Raw genomic sequence first — 18066 nt, 5'->3', positions numbered from 1 at the left:
TTAACAATGGTCACTTAAGATGTCTTTTTGCTTTGGGGTAGGGCACATCCCAAAGAATAGCTCTGTCTGTCTGTCATTCCTTGTCAAAAAGAACAGAGAAAATTAGAGATTCACCTCATATATTTTTCTGTTAGTTCATTCTATCAGGCCTGCTTCTGGTCCTACCAGAAGGAGGCAAAGATCACCCCATCTCACTCCCTCAAAGGGTAGCTCAGGGCCTAGTATATGTCTACACTGAATTTTAAACCCAGAGCAGTGAGCCTCAGAGGCCAGGGTCCAGAGACTCAGGCTCATGCTATGGTGTTAAAAACAGCTGTGTAGATTTTGGACTCAGGCTACCAAATTGGTCAGTTCCTTTATTGACAACATACTACAGGATCAACCAGAGAAATGTTGGGTTATTCTCTCTGAAGAGCAGTTGATTTGAAGAACAGCATTGCAGGGGTCAATATGGTGGACCATTCCATATCCACACCAGTCATTATGCACCATGCTTCCTGGCTTAAAGCCTTTGGAATCCTGAGAGAAGTTCAAAACACTGGTGAGGGTTTCCCCTTTGATGGAATAAAGCAGTTCAGTGAATCTACAAACAAATCCTTATATTTCCTGAAGGATTCAAGGGCCACACTTTGCTCAGTGGGAATCTGTATCTCTGCAAACAAGAGACAATTTAGTAGATCACAGACAGCACAAAGATCTCATCCTGCTCAGTTTCTGACCTGTCAAAGAACAGAAGTCCTTAAGAGACAGCTATTTAAGAAGAGATCTCCAGCCTTCATGGTAACAACAGTGTAGCTTTCAACTTTGAGAAAACACTTGTTTTGATGATTTGATCAGGGTTGTGAACTGTCCCACCATCTGGATCATCAGCTGCACTGTTTTACATATTTCCTTCAATCCTTTGTGGAGCATCTTTCTCATTTTATTTCATTCCATCTGTCATCGTGCCTCAGCGGGTCACAGTTCAGGATACCAGATTTAGGACAAACTGACAAGAAATAGGGCAGGCTTACCTCAAAGTGAGATACTTTTGTTACTGGCTTGGTGTAACATTCTGTCTCACCATACTGGTTAACAAGAAGTAAAAAATGCAATCTCCTTAGGCATTTGAGCACTTATTTAATCACTCAGACACTAGACTTTATGATGAGTGGTTATTGAAAACCAGTTTCATCAAACAAAGGGTCCTTCTGATCCCTGGAGATCAGCCACACAACCAGGTCAATAGAGATCTCAGAACTTACCCAATAATCACACCATTGCCAATCTAATATCTAAAAGGTTTATTTATGAGAGAAGAGAATTAAAAATGGTCAAATAGCCATTATTGCATGTATATGACCTATGTTCTTATATCAGGTTTGTAGCAGTGATGTTACAGACTGCTGGCTTGTAAAGTCTCTGGTAACTTCCAAAAGATTGGAAGGTCCTCAGTCCATTGATTGGAATGCTTCATTTACCGTTAAGTCCATTGTCCAGAGATCAGAGCAGTAAAGAGGCAAAATGGAGCGGTTTTGGGGCTTTTTTTATATCTACTTCCATGTGGAGGGGATGCTCTCAGTCTTAATTTGTGGAAAATTACAGGCACAAGATGGAGTCCAGGGTCACATAAGCGACTCACATGCCCTTTCATGAATACTCATAGGACAGCCATTACCTATATTCTTGCTAAAGCATACCCAGGAAGGCTCACTGGGTGGGGACAAGCCTTTTCTATGGCCCATTGTGTTCTGTAATGGGCCATCAAATTGCATAATCCATTCACAATGTGCTGGCTAGACTGGATGTAAACTACCTTGTGCCTGTTAACCCAGAAGCAAACACATTTGAAATATTGGTACATGGTCAATATTCATAACTTTAGATACAAAGATTATACATGCATACAAACAGGATAATCATACTCAGCAAATCATAACCTTTACATTAACACCTTAGATTATATACTTTGTACAAGATTTGTTGCAATTGTCTAACAGCAACAGTATTAATGATATAAATGGTCATGTTTCAATCATACAGTATCACACCTTCCTAGACTAATAGCTTATTTTACCAGATCTTTGTCTACTTCTATAGTTCTGAGGAAGAATTTTCCAATTGAAGAAATTTGTAGAGCTATTATATGGGCACACACGGAGCAGATGCTGCCTTTGAAACTGCTGTTCTTCAAAAAGCCTTAGACCGAGCTCCTAAGCAGCCATCTCCAAGGATATTGCTTGGGAATCACGTGAAGTGGCTCACTCCTAGAGACATTCTTTGAAGGAGAAGTTACTTACCTTGTATAGCAACTTGAGTTCCTTGAGAAGTTTGTCCCTATGGGTACTCTACTACTTGCCCTCCTTCCCCTCTGCTTCAGAGTCTCATCTTGACAGGAATTTGTGGTGGAGAAGAAACTGAGGGTTGTTTGTCCAACATTGCCCTATGTACCCTAAGTATAGGGCACGAGGATAGTTAGGGTGCATGTTTGGACTAAATGGGCACTGGTACCAGAAGTCTCTGATGAAAGGCACATGGGTTGCATATTCACCTAAAGTGGAACACATATAAAGACAAATATCTTGAAGAACTCCAGTTCCCGAACAAGGTAAGTAACCTACACTTTTCTTCATCAGCCTCCAAATGCCTCAGGAAGGTGTCCACTGCCTACTTTCCGATGTCCCATTCCTATGATATTTTGGCTCTGACAGAGAGAAGTTCCTGGTATGACAGGTCTAGAGGTTCTAAGGTTGCATGCCCCATGGCATGCACTCCCTAGGCCCTAGTTCTCATTCCCATCCTAGTTCTGACCCTACAGAGCCATTGGTGCATGCAGCCTGACAGAAGAATTTTATCTGTTGCTCATTTGAGGATGAGATTCACCTCCCCTTCAATAGCTCAAATAGCTCCTTAGACATAGGTGGTGCTCTCCCACATTGAACAACAAGAGTAGGTATCAAATTAAAAGCAACCTCAGACTAATAGGCAGAAAATTTTGACAGGTATTGCCTTATCTTCTCTGGACAAAGCTGTAGTGCCTGCAACACTATCTCAGCCTGAAGACAGCCAAATATTTCAGGATCTTTTCCACCACATGTTAAATACATGAGAAGGTAATGCAGGAAAAATCACAAACTCTTAAATATCTTAAACATATTATTGCCTAGTTGTTTGGCTGTGCCAAATAACAATGGTTTATTGTAGACAGCAAGATATATCTGTCAGACACCGGCATTTATTGCACCAGCCTCCAAAAAAAGTGAACAGATGCCAGCAGGTAACCTTCATCTGGATTTGATTATTTTTATACCCAACCAGTCCCAGGTTCCCTAGACAGGGATCAGGCAACAAAGGCTGCTGAAAACAACACCCAGAGACAAAAAACCCCAAAATGTCCAGATTTATTTGGAAGGAAAAATTTCTGCTCAGCAAGTCTTCACTTTACATATCTCTGATTATTGGATCTCGTTAATGGCAAATGACTAGCTGAATTGGCATAAAGTATTAGACAGTTTGGATAAACTCCCTCAAGACAGCAGGGAAGAGCTCAAATCTATAACTGCTGAAAATCAGGTAGTAGTGTGGATTTCCTTTTAGGCAATTACTATGTGCCTTGGATACAGCAGTGAGGTTCATGGCAACATACATTGCTATGCATATAGCTTCTTGGTTGTAGACATCAGGGATTCCAAAGGACATACAAACAATGGTTATGCCCACCTCCAAGCAGTCATTCTGAGGTCTTGATTGAGAGCCATTATGGTGACATGTGCATGATCTTTACCCCTTTTGGGGGGGGACCGGCTTTGTTGTTTTCAGGGGGACTAGAATCTTATCGCTCCACACCTAGTGCTCATCAAGCTGGGATAGTCCATACAATTTCAGAGCCTACCTATTCCTCACCCTTTATTGTTTGTAGAGGTAAGAATAAGAAAATTGTCTATTATGTTAAGAGATTCTAACGCAAATATCCTTTTCTGCTGGCTGTGAACAATCCTCAGGTTCTTGGCACTTGAGGAATCCAGTCTCGATTTAGGATACTTAAACATTCCCTCATCTTGTCCATATAACTTGTTTTTTTGTGCTTCCACTTCTATTGCCACTCATACACTTGCACAGGCCCTTTAAATCAATGGTCATAAATAATGTCTAGTTACTTGAAAGGAGAAGATTTTTCAAGGCTGAATGATGCCAGGGCATCTCCCAATCAATTCATCATCACTTTCTAAGCAGGATGATTTAGGTTAAAAATACAAGGTTGTTAAGGACATGGCATGACAAAAGGCATGAGATTTCAGAGGTAAGGCTCTTGGGGACAGATATGCAAAGGTATTGATATGCCTAAAGATGCAGATAGGCACCTAGAGCCTTATTTTTAAGGTATTTAGGTGTCTAAAGATGCTGATAGGTGCCAAGTGGGGTTTTCAAAAGTGCCTAGGTTCCCAAATCCCAAGTACCTTTAAAAAGTTGACCCTTAATGCTTACTCCTACAAAGCAGAGCATATGTAGCATTAAATATTGACTACAATCCTGTCCCTTGTTTTCAGGTGCCCAAATTAAGGTACCTTAGGGACCTGATTTTCAAAGGCTAAGTACTTTCTGAAAATCTGGATCCTTTAAGTGACTTGAGTGGGGTATCCAAAAAACGGAGGGACCCAAAAATCACTAATCTCTTTTGAAAATGCCGCCTGCCCTAGAAGGAGAAAGTGCATTTTTATAGGAACTCAATGTTGTTCACTTAAATTCACAGGTAGGTTAGGAAATGCCTTTCAAGGCAGCTGGGATTTTAAATATGTTGGATTGAACATGATCATGAAAAGCCTAGGCACAGAAAGATGATTTTTGAGCAGAGTATTAACTGTTTCTTTCCATTGTCAATATAAATAAAAATGTACACTAGTATAGTGGATTTTTTTGAATTAACATCTGTTGTTCAACTTGTTTAAATGGTGATGTTAGGTAATAAAGCAAGTCCTTACTCACCTCTCCAGCACCCGAGTTCGTGCGGAGTGGGTATGGGCACACAATTCTGTCAGAGACCAGACACCAATGCATTGATCAACGGGCTCACACTAACCCAAAAGCTTTAGAATAAGTGTGGCCCCTTTATTAGGGGTGAGCATCAATATTTATACACAGAAGTAAACAAAGTGATTAATAAAAGATAATGGTCATGCATAATCAATCAAGATTTTACAGAAAAAGCAAGTTTAACAAGTAAATGCATAGAGATAAAGGCTAATGGCTACTTGATAAAGGGGGTGTCATGAGTAGTTTGCAGGTCAGTGCTTTGTTCGATAAAGGGTTCAGAAAGGATTATGCAGAGACGGCCAGTCTGGGTGTGTTTTGGCTCCAAAGTTCACCAAAAGTTTAGACCCAACATTCCTCCATTTGTAGCTTTGAGATAACTATTAATCAAAAAGCTACACCCTATTTCAAGATCTCAAGGGCCGCTTGGCAATTTCAGCCTGGGCCAATTCGAAGAGAGTAAGGCTTTTAGCTGAAGTGGGAAAAAAATAAACTGACTTACATGAGTTTATGAGGGAGGGGACACACTGAATACAGCAACACAGTATTATAAGGACTACTATGGCCCCAACAACACCCACCAAGAGGTTTTTAACCCACCCAAGTCCGGGCAGCCAATTCCATAAGGCTCCCCACCAATCATAAGGTGGCTGGCCAGAGGAGTAGTTTTTAGCCATTTCCCTTAGGTGTTTGGTACGTTGAAAAGTGTCAGAGTAGGTGTCATTTACAAAAACACAGCATTCTTCATTTATGAGGGCGCAAGTTCCTCCCTGGGCTGCTAACATCATATCTAAAGCCATTCTGTTTTGCAAAGCTAACTGGCGCAGCTGGGACATTTCCCCGGCCTGATTTTCAAATAGGGTTGCAGTTTCATTGGTCAAAGATTCTAATAGTCCCTGTAGACGGATGATAGCACCCTTCAAGCTAGTGTGACCAGCCCACCGCTGCCAGGACAAACCATCACGGAGATTAATATCTCTGTCAGTTTCACGGATGTTACGAACGTGGGGAAAATGAGGGGGAGTGAGGGAGATGCGAGAAGGCGGTGCTAGCCATGCCAAATAACATGACCCTGCCCAATCAGGGGAGAGAAAATAATAAGCCTTGGGCCCGCACACCCAGTATGTTCCATATAATGCGTTTTGGGTATTCCATTTCTCAAAGTAGGAGGTAACCCACCACCCATTGTACCACTGTTCCCCTGGTAACGCAGAGGGGTCGTTGTGTGAACTGCAGAGGCACAATTTGGTAGTGTTGTCTTCAAAGGGCAGTGTAGTACTGCTTGAGCAGTTGTAGAAGGCAATTGTGTATCCTTTAACAATTAGTTGGACACCCTCGAGATCTGAGCAGGACTTTTTAAAAACTGACTCTGAAAACCTGCCCCTCCATGAAAAAGTTGAAAAGGTTGGATCGGGGTGAGGGATCCACATATGGGATAAGTGGGATGCGCAAGGCTTGAAGCCAAGATTTTTACTAAAGGCGGTGCCATTAAAATATATGTTGCATTTACTTGTTCCCACAAAAGTTGACCCTTTTTCTTTAACAAAACACAGTGATCCTGTTTGATTGGTTACCCTGAGATATTTGTTAATTGGCACTTCTGTTTTGTCCCATGTAAGATTGGGTTGGACTGGATCTTTTATTCTAGTCGGTGGCATCCAAGTCATATTAGCAGTGGTTAGGGGAATGGGTGTGAAGGGGAGTCCCTGTGCTGCATTTACTGGAAATTGAGTACATACCCAGCAATCACTTCTATTTCCTAAAATACGAGTTTTAACCTCGTGGGAATATCTAATAAAAGCATTATCTTCATAAGCAGAAAATAAACTAAAAAAGCATAAAAAACATACAGTTGTCAGAATAAAGGGTCCTCTCATTTTTTTCGAGTCAATTTAAGTCTAATGTCTGAGAGAGGTAAGCTGGTCCACTGGTCGAAGGCAGTGTCCTCAGTGGTGACAAGAGCTGCTGGTCCGTCACTGTGGTCCACTACGGCTGGCTTGACGTGGGAGTGGTGGATCCAAGATTTGCGTCCCTCCAGGAACACTGCAGTCTGGGTTGTCAAAAGAACCTCGTGGGGTCCAGTAAACCTTGGCTGGAGGGTGTCGTCACGAACGAACTTTTTGGCCCAGACGAAGTCCCCTGGTTGGAACAGGTGGATTTGTTCCTCCAGCGGCACGGTCTGGGAAAACTGCGAGGCTTTCCAAAGGGTACGGAGGCGAGCCTGTAGGGAGAGAAACTGACACGCGGTCATATGATCCCCTCCCAATAGTGAAACATCAGCTCGTGGTAGCGCCCCGCCTTTGAAAGGGGGGTGTCCATAGAGCAGTTCAAAGGGGGATAATCCCAATGCGCGGGTTGGGCGAGTACGAAGGTGAAACAGGACCAAGGGAAGTACCTGAGGCCACTTTAATCCTGTTTCCTGACAGTATTTAGCCAATGTAAATTTAAGTTCCCTATTCATACGCTCAACTTTCCCGCTAGACTGGGGGTGGTAGGGTGTATGGAAGGAGTGTGAAATGCCCAGTCCTTGTTCTAAACGGCCAAGGACATGACCAGTAAAGTGAGGTCCGCGATCCGAGTCAAGCACAAGAGGGATGCCAAAACGGGGTACAATATCTCTAAGGAGAATCTTCGCCACTGTGGCAGCAGTACAATTAGCAGTAGGAAAAGCTTCGACCCAGGAAGTCAGAGGGCAAACCAAAACAAGGAGGTGCTTTTTCCCAAAAGCCTTTGGCATATCTGCAAAGTCAATTTGGAGATGTTGAAATGGAGCAGCTGGCGGAGGTCTTCCACCCTTAATTTTGTTAAGAGGCGGAGCAGGTCCATTACGCTGACATGTGCTGCATGCTTTCACTATTGATAGGCAATAGGGTTGAATGCCTGGAGCATACCAAAAGCGAGCGATAGTGTCCACGAGGGTGTGCGTGCCGTAGTGACCCCCTTTATCATGGTGCCAGCGAACTGCCACGGGGTATGTGGAGCGAGGGAGGCAGGCTCGGCCATCTGGCGTAAGCCAGGTCCCTTTGACCAGAGTGGCCCCGAGGCTCTCCCACGATTGTAGTTCAGCAGCGGGTACTGGTACGGGGTGCGGTGGAGTAAAGGAGGAGGTTGCAATAGCCAGTGTGGGCATGGCTAAAGGTAAGGTGGCAGCCTTCTTGGCGGAGGCGTCAGCCAGGGCATTCCCACGGGTAACGGGCTACTATCTTTAGTATGGGCCCGGCAGTGAACTACAGCCAGGACAGAGGGTTTTTGGAGGGCGTCCAAAAGCTTGTGGATGAGGGGGAGGTGCTGAATGGGTTTACCGGCAGCTGTCTGGAAACCTCGAAACTTCCAGAGGTGGATATGACAATGCACAACTCCAAAAGCATATTTGCTATCAGTAAAAATGGTAACGGTCTTACCAGTGGCCAACTGGCAAGCTCGGGCCAGGGCATAGAGTTCAGCGGCTTGGGCTCCCCAGTTGCCTGGCAGTGAGGCGGCCTCTTGAATGTCCCATTCAGAGGTGACAGCATAACCAGTGAAACGCTTGCCATCAACATAGAAGGAGCTTCCGTCCGAGAAGAGGATGCAATCGGGATTGTCCAGTGGCACGTCAAACAGGTTGTCCCTTATCTGTAAGATGCTGGAAACTACTTCCACACAGTCGTGCTGATCCTGGAGGACTGGCAGGTCAGGAAGCAAGGTAGCTGGATTAAGGGGTCCACACCTTTCAAAAATTAGGTTAGTGTCTTCTAAGAGTTCGGCCTCTAGCTGTTGCTGACGATGGGCCGAAAAGACTTGGGTTGTGCCCCTACGCAGAAGGGCTGACAAGGCATGAGAGGTCCAAACCGTGGTAAAATGACCCAGGGTTAGGCTCTTTGCCTTTGTGATCAGCAGGGCAGCTGCTGCCAGAGTCCGGGTGCAGGATGGGGTTCCCTGAGCGACAGGGTCGATTTGCTGAGAGTAAAAAGCAAGCGGGAAATGGTGGGGCCCGCTCAGCTGGGTAAGGACACCACTAGCAATTCCGCCCCTCTCGTGGACAAAAAGGTGAAAGGGTTTGCTGTAATTGGGGGGGCGGAGAGACATGGAGGAGGCCACACTGTCCTTGAGTAACTGAAAGGCTTTAATAGTGTCCGGGGACCACTGCAAAGGGTCAGGAGCAAGGTTAGCAGTGAGTCGGTGGAGCGGTTTGCTTAACTCCCCGCAGGATGGCAACCAGGGGCGACAGAAGCCAATTAATCCTAAGAAACCTCGAAGTTGTTTCTTGGTGTTTGGTAGAGGGCAGTTTTGAATAGTCTTTATGCGGGCTGGGTCCATCTGTCTTCCCTCTGGGGTTAACAGGAAGCCCAGATATCGGACCTTCTGTGAGACCCACTGAATCTTTTTAGGGTCTACCTTGTGGCCTCTGGTGTGTAGGTATAATAAAAGTGCCTTACCATCGATGCGGAGGGCAGCTTCTTCGCGATTACCTAATAGGATGTCATCTACGTATAGGATCAATGTGGATCCCTGCGGACTGGTGAAACCTTCCAAGTCGTGGCGGAGGCACTGGCTGAAAATCGTGGGGCTGTCTCTGTAGCCTTGAGGAAGTCGTTGCCAGACATAACTTTGTCCCTCCCAGGTGAAACCAAAGAGATACTGAGAGTCTGGGTGCACAGGAATGCTGAAAAAAGCTGATTTTAAGTCAATAACAGTGAACCACTCAGCATCCCAGGGGATTTGGCTGATGATAGTAGCTGGGTCAGGAACTACTGCATGAAGAGGGACCACATACTGATTAACAACTCGTAGATCCTGTACAAAGTGCCAACGAACAGGGTCTCCGTTCTTTTTAGGAGGCTTTTTGACAGGCAGTATAGGGGTGTTACAGGGAGTGCGCTGAGGGCGGACTAGCTTTTGTGCAATGAATCCCTCGATAATGGGGCGGATGCCCTCCCGGGCTTCCAGCGACAGGGGGTATTGAGGGACTGACGGGGGGGTTAAGGAAGGCTTCACCTGAATCCTTACGGGTTCTGCCGAAAGGAGCAGGCCAACATCAGTGTCAGAAATTCCCCAGAGGGTTGAAGGCAAGTCAGTGAGGTCAGGGGAGAGAGAGGGGGGTGTTTCCCAATTACCCTGAGTAGGGGCCGAATCTCCTAACACTGTCATCAATAATCCTACCCCTTCAGGAGTGCAGGTTAAAGTAGCCTCAAGCTTACAGAGTAAATCCCGGCCCATCAAAGGGATCGGACAAGCTGGGGAAAAAAGAAAACGGTGAGGAAAACATTTATCAGCATAAACAACATTCAAAGGCAAAGTGAGTTCCAGAGACTGTGGGTTGCCCTCCACCCCAGTCGCAGTTTTAACCTCAGAGGATAGCCAGGGAGAGGGGGCATGATTTAAAAGAGAGAAAGTAGCCCCAGTATCAATGAGGAAAGAGACAGGCAGTCCCTGGACTGAAAGGGTTAAACGAGGCTCTTTGCTGGGAGGGGAGAAAGTGAGAAAGGAGCCGGCTAAAGACATTAAGGAAATAAGACCATCACATTGTTTGCCTTCGCCCCGGGGTACCGTCATTGAGGAGGCTGAGTTTGCTGCGGCTGCTGCTGTTTCCCGTAGTTGATCCAGGCCTGGGGAATGGGCTGAGCTGGTGGTGCAGGGGTGTATTCCTCACTTGTGTAAGCATCTGCGGATGCAACCAGACCCTCTGGGCGTCCCCAGGGGCATTCACGTTTAAAGTGACCAGGCTGTCCGCACTGAAAACAATTTCCTGATGGCTGGGGTCGCCAGGACCCCTTTCCCCAAGCACCCTGGAATCCCCTGCCACGGCCACGGCCTTTGCCTCGAACACCGCCGTGAAAAGCTAAAGCCATCAGCTTATATTCTTCCTTTTTCTCTTTCTTTTTACTACTTTCCCTTTCTTTCTCCCAGGCAAAATCAGCTACGTCCAACACTGAAGTGACTGACTCACCTCCCCAACCAGGGCGAAACTTTAAGAAGTAATCCCTTACAGGGGGCACCGACTGATTCACAAAAAATGAAATGAGTAGGGTGGTCTGCTTCTCTCTCAGGATCCATCTGAGTGAACATTCGGGCCCCCTCCAATAGCCTCGACCAGAACTTTCTGGGCGGCTCATCAGATTCCTGCCGAATCTGCATGAACTTAGCCTGATTAGGCGAGCGGCGAGCCATTTCCTTGAGTCTCTCTAACAATCGCTCTCTATCTGCTCGCAGCTGAGTCAGCCTTGGCTGAGTCCAGTCTAGGGGATTCCAGCCAGCGGCCAGATCCCGCCTATCCATCCAAGTAAGATTAACTGCATTGCTATCTCCCCATGTCCTTTCTGCCATCCACAATCTACTACGTTCCTCTCCGGTCAAAACTCTACTTAACAACTGATCCACATCCGTATAAGTAGGATTATAACTTAAAAACAATCTTTCTAGAAGTTCTATGATCTTTCGGGGATTTTCCCCAAAAGACCCTGACAACTGTCCCCACTCTTTCAAGTCCCATTCTAGCCATCCTTTATATTCCACAATACTAGCATGTTGCAACCGTCCATCATTGCCCATCTAAGGTTGATCGTGCACCTGTAAAGGCATCTCTCTAACTATACTTTCCTCAGGGGGGGGGGCATGCACCCTGCCGTACCTGCTTGGACATAAGCCTAGTAACTACTCCTCCCGAGGTTTGCCCCTCCATTTCCTCCTCATCCTTCTGCAGAAATTCCAATCTGGTATCCTGCAGATTCCCCTCTGCTACAAGGAGAGAGTCCCCCTGCGGAGGAATAGGGGCAGGTGCAGAGGGGACCAGCTGACGAGTCAAAACACGCCGTGGTCTACACCCTTCATCGAAATAACCTGGAGGGGGTTCACTCTCGGGAGAGTACCTGACTGCCATAATTTTTAAAGATTTCCACAGCTCTGCTGCTGTGTCCCAACAAAACCAGTAACATAACTGTCCCGGATGGTCTTTTTCGATCTGGCTCTTTACTCCTCTTAAGGCAGCCTGTTCGAAAGAGCCATACGAAGGCCACCTTATCTCCGGGTCGGCCAATACCGCGGTATACCCAGTCCAATTCCTTACACATAGTGTGTACAATTTCTTCCTAGACATTCCTGTCTGTACTGGGAGTTTCCCTTCGTTCCATAACTTATTTACAATCCCCAACGGACTCTCAAGAGGCACGCTAGTCCCTTGACCCATGGTGTCTGACAGGAGCCCTCCAACTGGCGTTTACCCTGCTGTCCAATACACGACCCCTCAATATTGAATTGGCTGGGAGAAATCTCCTGTGGCGCCTTGCCAATTCATATATGAGTGGTCTGACCACTGGACAGAGGTACCGCACCAGAAGGTATCCCGGACGAGCCCCCAAATTGTTAGGTAATAAAGCAAGTCCTTACTCACCTCTCCAGCACCCAAGTTCATGCGGAGTGGGTATGGGCACACAATTCTGTCAGAGACCAGACACCAATGCGTTGATCAACGGGCTCACACTAACCCAAAAGCTTTAGAATAAGTGTGGCCCCTTTATTAGGGGTGAGCATCAATATTTATACACAGAAGTAAACAAAGTGATTAATAAAAGATAATGGTCATGCATAATCAATCAAGATTTTACAGGAAAAGCAAGTTTAACAAGTAAATGCATAGAGATAAAGGCTAATGGCTACTTGATAAAGGGGGTGTCATGAGTAGTTTGCAGGTCAGTGCTTTGTTCGATAAAGGGTTCAGAAAGGATTATGCAGAGACGGCCAGTCTGGGTGTGTTTTGGCTCCAAAGTTCACCAAAAGTTTAGACCCAACAGTGACATTGAAAGCTGAAACCCTGTCTTTTCCCACAAATGAAGTATAGCATGGACAATAAAAGTATAAGCTTCCTACATGGCCTCAGCAAACATGCCTCAGCCCTGAATGGTATGAAGTTTCTCTGTGGGTTGCTCCTTGGCATTATGGTCTCCTAGCATGGACCTCTTAATAGAGACTTTTAATAAAATGTCCAATTTTGACAGTATTTTCTACAATATGGAAAGATGTCCACTAAATATTGGACTCTAAACGCCAGATAACTTGCATAGGTCACTGAACAGACATCAGCTTGTTAGGACTTTAAAATCCATATTGATTGAAGCTGGAGTTTAACTTTGAGAAGCTTACTCCTGGGGAAATTCTGCACCAAAAAAGGAAAAATTCTCCACAAAATATTTTAAAATTCTGCAAAATTCTGAATATTTTGTTTGTCAAAATAATACAATATAATCATGCAAGTTTCAATTATTTTTGTAATTTATTTCAAAATACCTTTAATCAAGTATGTCTGTAACAATACAGACAAAAAAAGAAAAAGATTCAGGAAATGGTTGTATTTTTTGGACCAACAGATTCCTTACTAAGCATATTAATACAGAACCTTGCGTAATTCATTTAAACTACAATACAGAAATGTATTTTCAGTATCCCTCAGAAGTCAGTACAAAGGGCTCAGGGGTAATGGAGGAGCTGAGGGAGAGGGAAGGAGCTGGAGAGTCAACCTGGAGGATTGTTGGGTGTGGGTGGGAGAAGTATGGAAGAAGGTTTTTGAGGGGAGGGACAGGAGGATTCTTAGGGAGTTGGGGAGCCTCCTCTATGCAGCCCCTGGCTGACCGCTGGCCTCTCCCATTCAGTCAGGCACATCTGCCCCAATCACCCGATGTCCTTGCAGCCTCTTTCCCCTTCCACTGGGTCCCTGGAACCCCTCCCCCAATCTCCTGTGTCCCTAGAGCTCCCTACCACCCATCCCACATGCTGTTACCCCACTAGCTCCTGAGCCTGCGCCCTGGTCTGCCCACCTCCACTAGCCCTTCTGAACCCCAGTCTGTGACCCCCCAGCAAGCCCCTGTACCTCGTGCTGTACCTCGTGCTGTCTGTCCCATGACTCCTCTCCTGGCCCCGCTGTGAGGAACACAGCCTCTTCCTTGTCTCTCTCCACCAACTGGCTGCCCTCTCTCCTGGCACCACAGCAGCCCCTGGTGGGCAAAAGATGTAACTGCAACATCTCTCCAGCAGAATCTATATTTTGCAGAGAAAAAAGAGAGTCTACGGGGGGATATGAATTCAGTGCACATGCAGTGGCATAGAATTCCTCCAGGAGTAGAAGCAATAACATTGGTGAAAGGCTCTATAGCCCATATTCAGTTATCTCAGCTAGCTAGTTCCCAAGAGTTATAAAGAGAAACATTTGTATATTGTCTAACAATTCTATTTTTTTAATTATGATTTCTAGTTATATATTTTAAGGAAATTATCATCCTATAGGGTAAAACCTAACAAAAAAGCCATCATTTTGGCACACTTCCAAAACATGATGTGTAAAATCCCTTTGGCTCAATAGGAATTTTTGAACTTTTTTTTCATGTTGCTATTCAAAAATGAAGACATGAGATTTAATTAAAAGCTCTCTATGTGACTAAGCTGACCAATTCAAATTGAAAATGAAAAAGTCAAAAAGAAAAATGAAAAACAAGTGAGCAAACTAAAAAAAAATGCTAATTTTTAAAATAGTTTCCATTAAAAAAATCTTTTATTTTTTTAAGATTAAAATGTTTTTGGAAAAAAATATTTTAACTAATACCTGTTTTTTGAAGAAAAATATTTTCAGTTGTAAAAAAAAAATGGGACCAGCTTTACTGCCGGCATCCTTGATAATTGTAGGAGTTATGCCTAGATATAGAAATTAATTGTTTCACAACAAAACAAACCAGTTTATCAGGGTGTTATTGATTAACATCATTAGAATTACCTGGATCAAGACTGTTGACTTCAGTGGGCCAATTTGTGTGATTAAGGAGTACTCATGTGGGTGAAGGTTTGCATGTTTGGGTCAAAGTTTGAAAATGGAGGGAAGGGAATGATTGTAGCTTAGGGGGCAGGGGATGAGGATTCAAATAAAAAAAAATTAAAACAGAACCACGGTTATGTGAAAATACCTAAACCACATGAATAGGTTAAATTGTTATTGTAATTCTAATCCATTCTTCCTTTAATCCCCACTTTATTAATTTAACATATTTAATTGTGTCATGTCTAAAATGCAGATTGTAAACTATTCACTCTAGGAGCTATAGATGAAATGCTGAGTATATTGACGTCAATAGCAGTTTTTCCATTTACTTCAGTGGGGCCAGGATTCCATCCTGTGTCTTACTTTTTTTGTAAACCACTTTTGCACACACTTGTGTACTGAAATGTAATAAATGATGAGGAGGATCAAAAGAGAAATGCATTATAGTTTTGAAGAGATTATCACAAATAAATCTGAGGTAAAAGCAAACTAGGAACTATCAACTAGTTGATAGAATCTATTTAATGATAGCAACCATAGGACAAACAAATTACTTAAGTAAAATAAGCAGTTGCTTTATTACTGCTCTTTCTTCATTGTTTCCAGTCATCTCAGCTTTAGTTAATGCAATGGTGCTTCAAGGTGTGTCAAAGTGAAGTTTGGGAACTGGTACTGTATATCTTATCATACCAAAGCACAGTGGTAATAATAAGAGTATCTCTAACACAGAGGTAAGCAGGAGAGGAGACCTTTACAGAGGCGATGTCTCACTAAATGTCTTATCATTCCTTTATATGAAGCCATTATGATTACCATAATCCTGTACATAGAAACTTGCTGTAAAACCGTAGTGGGCTGTGAGTTCCTAGATAGCAGCTATTTTTCCCCCTCTAACTAATAACCAGATCACTTTTTTTTTAAATAATAATTGCAAATGGTACCCATGACATTAAATAAAGGTAATTCACATGATGTCTAAAAACAGGCAAAATATATTTTGCCTTTTACAAACGCAGTGAATTGCTAAATGTATTTGATCAAAATGTTTTAAAATAAATTCCACAGTGCCTCCATACATGAATTCAGTTTTCACAACAGATTTACAATCCTCGGATACATAATTTTTAATTAAAATGTTAAAAGAACTGTAGTTTGTCCTCAGTCAGATCAGCACAGCACCACTATATGAAGAGCTGGACACATTTTGTGAGATATTCTCAGCATGCTACCCATGGTTCCAGTCCTGCAAGGACAGAGACATTAGCAGGAACTCACTGAGTTTAATGGGGGCTCTGTGTGGGTGCAGCGATATGTCTGCCTGAAGGGCCTAAGATGCAATCTATGAAATTCTCATTAGTGCTATGGTTAATACACATCTGTGTGCTCTACATATTGCACAGGTAAAGCCCTGAATAATGCATTGTCCACATGCATCTTTACTTTTACAGTCAGAAAGTTCATTCTTTACATCTAAACATTTTTATCAAGCTGATCAGCTTTCATCTCATAGACCTGTCCAGAAATCAATATCCATATTAATTTGTTGGTGCTCATGATGAACTAAGCACTTTCCAGACATTCATTCCCAAAGATCTCATGGGGACTTTTCCGATTCCAGCTATTGGCAGTCAGTCACCAGTGTGGCTGCTTTAGTACAACCTTCCCCAGTTTAGACAATATAAATAAATTTTCACCAATGCATCTTGTTTTGGTTTCAAGCAGTAATACGCCATCCTGGTGCAAATGATGACTTACTTTGTCTAAACTAGCAATTTGCAGAGGTGCAATTAAACAGGTGACTGATCATTGAGGGCTGGAATCAGGGCAGATTCCCAATGTAGACCAGCCTAAGGATACACAAACGAATAGACAGAGTTTAAGGAAAGGGGAACACAAGCAGGGATTCTTATACAGCTCAACTGCAGTCACATTAGGCAACACAGCAAAACTGGGTAATCAGGGTAGAGTTTTTATTGTACATTAGAAACCAAATGTATAGAGTTGTCATTTTCTTGTAGAAACACATTTTTTCAATGATCCTGTACAAATATTCTCATAGGGAATAAATCTTTTTATGGAAGCATAAATTCAATGAAAGTATATATGCTTTATGTAATAATAAGAAAAAAATAGTTTATTGAATTCATTTAGTGTCCTCAAAAATACCACAGGGGACTATTTGGGGAATTGAGGGCTTTGATTTTTTTTTTTTTTTAATACTAGAGGAAAACATAAAAAATCCGAAATCAATACCAGGTTCCCTTAGTATTAGTCCTGTGTCCATGGCCAATCAAAAGCACATTTCTTTGATTGAACAGTTTTAAAAGCATAGTGGTTAATGTTGTTGATTTTTCCTGTTGCATATTAAAAACAAACTTCCCTGTAGTTTGTTTGGATAGTGAAGCATACATCTCTCTGATGTGATATCAAATTATTACCTCAGGCGCAGAGTCTGAAATAAAAAGTGACAGTTTGGCTTCAGTACCTCAATTTGGCTTTTAATACATTCAGTCACGAGGGAACAGAGTGGAAGAAGGTTCACCTCATCCCTCCTTTGACAATGATTTTAGAAAAGACACCCTTGACTGAAATGTCACAAACCTTTTCAGCCTTTGTAAATGGATTATGGGGGAAAAAAGGGTGAGGTTATGAAATCTCTGAGGATAGATCCATGTATAAATATTAATTTTATTCCAGATAAGCTCACAAAATGTCAAAATGTTTGTGTGTGTGTGTGTGTGTGTGTGTGTGTATATATATATATATATATATATATTGTCTTTCATCTGAATGCAAAACTAAGAAAGACAATTAAGAAAAAATGTCTTTTCTGTGCCATGGTTACAGATTGTTTAGGAACTGGTTGTGAGAAAAGGCTATCTATCTTAGAAGCAGCTTCATAGCTATTGTTTAAAAATAAATTAAACTAATTCAGTTACTAGAAAAATAACAAAGAGTTTCATGCTGTGATTTGATTTTTACAAGGTATATGATGGAAAAGACAGTTCTTCTCGTCCTCTGGGAGTCTTCACTAAAAATGAACTGATGGGACTGTTCCTGAATAGCACCTCTAACCATTTGTGGATAGAATTTAATACCAATGGATCTGATACTGACCAAGGATTTCAGCTCACATACACCAGTAAGTAGCTCACAAAAAACATGTAGTTTTGGAGGGTGAGAGGAAGGGTGTTTGTTTTAAAGAGAGATATGTAACCATTCTAGTTGTCTGACATGGTTTCTCACAAAAATGAGGAATATTAGTACCTAGTCTCTATAGT

At 43.2% G+C, this 18066-nt stretch overlaps 1 protein-coding gene across 2 annotated transcripts in view; it reads left to right on the top strand.

Annotated features, from left to right (window-relative positions):
• The window catches only part of CSMD1 (CUB and Sushi multiple domains 1), a 2060432-nt gene that overhangs the window by 1618124 nt on the left and 424242 nt on the right, over positions 1-18066 (top strand). For both annotated transcript variants that reach the window (XM_030555566.1, XM_030555565.1), the window contains exon 23: positions 17771-17927. In XM_030555566.1, the coding sequence (XP_030411426.1) occupies positions 17771-17927 (157 nt within the window). The remainder of the gene's footprint in view (positions 1-17770; positions 17928-18066) is intronic.

This window comes from Gopherus evgoodei, chromosome 3, assembly GCF_007399415.2.
Source record: "Gopherus evgoodei ecotype Sinaloan lineage chromosome 3, rGopEvg1_v1.p, whole genome shotgun sequence".
NCBI classification, from domain to species: domain Eukaryota; kingdom Metazoa; phylum Chordata; order Testudines; family Testudinidae; genus Gopherus; species Gopherus evgoodei.
This window is presented reverse-complemented; position numbering and strand designations above follow the sequence as displayed.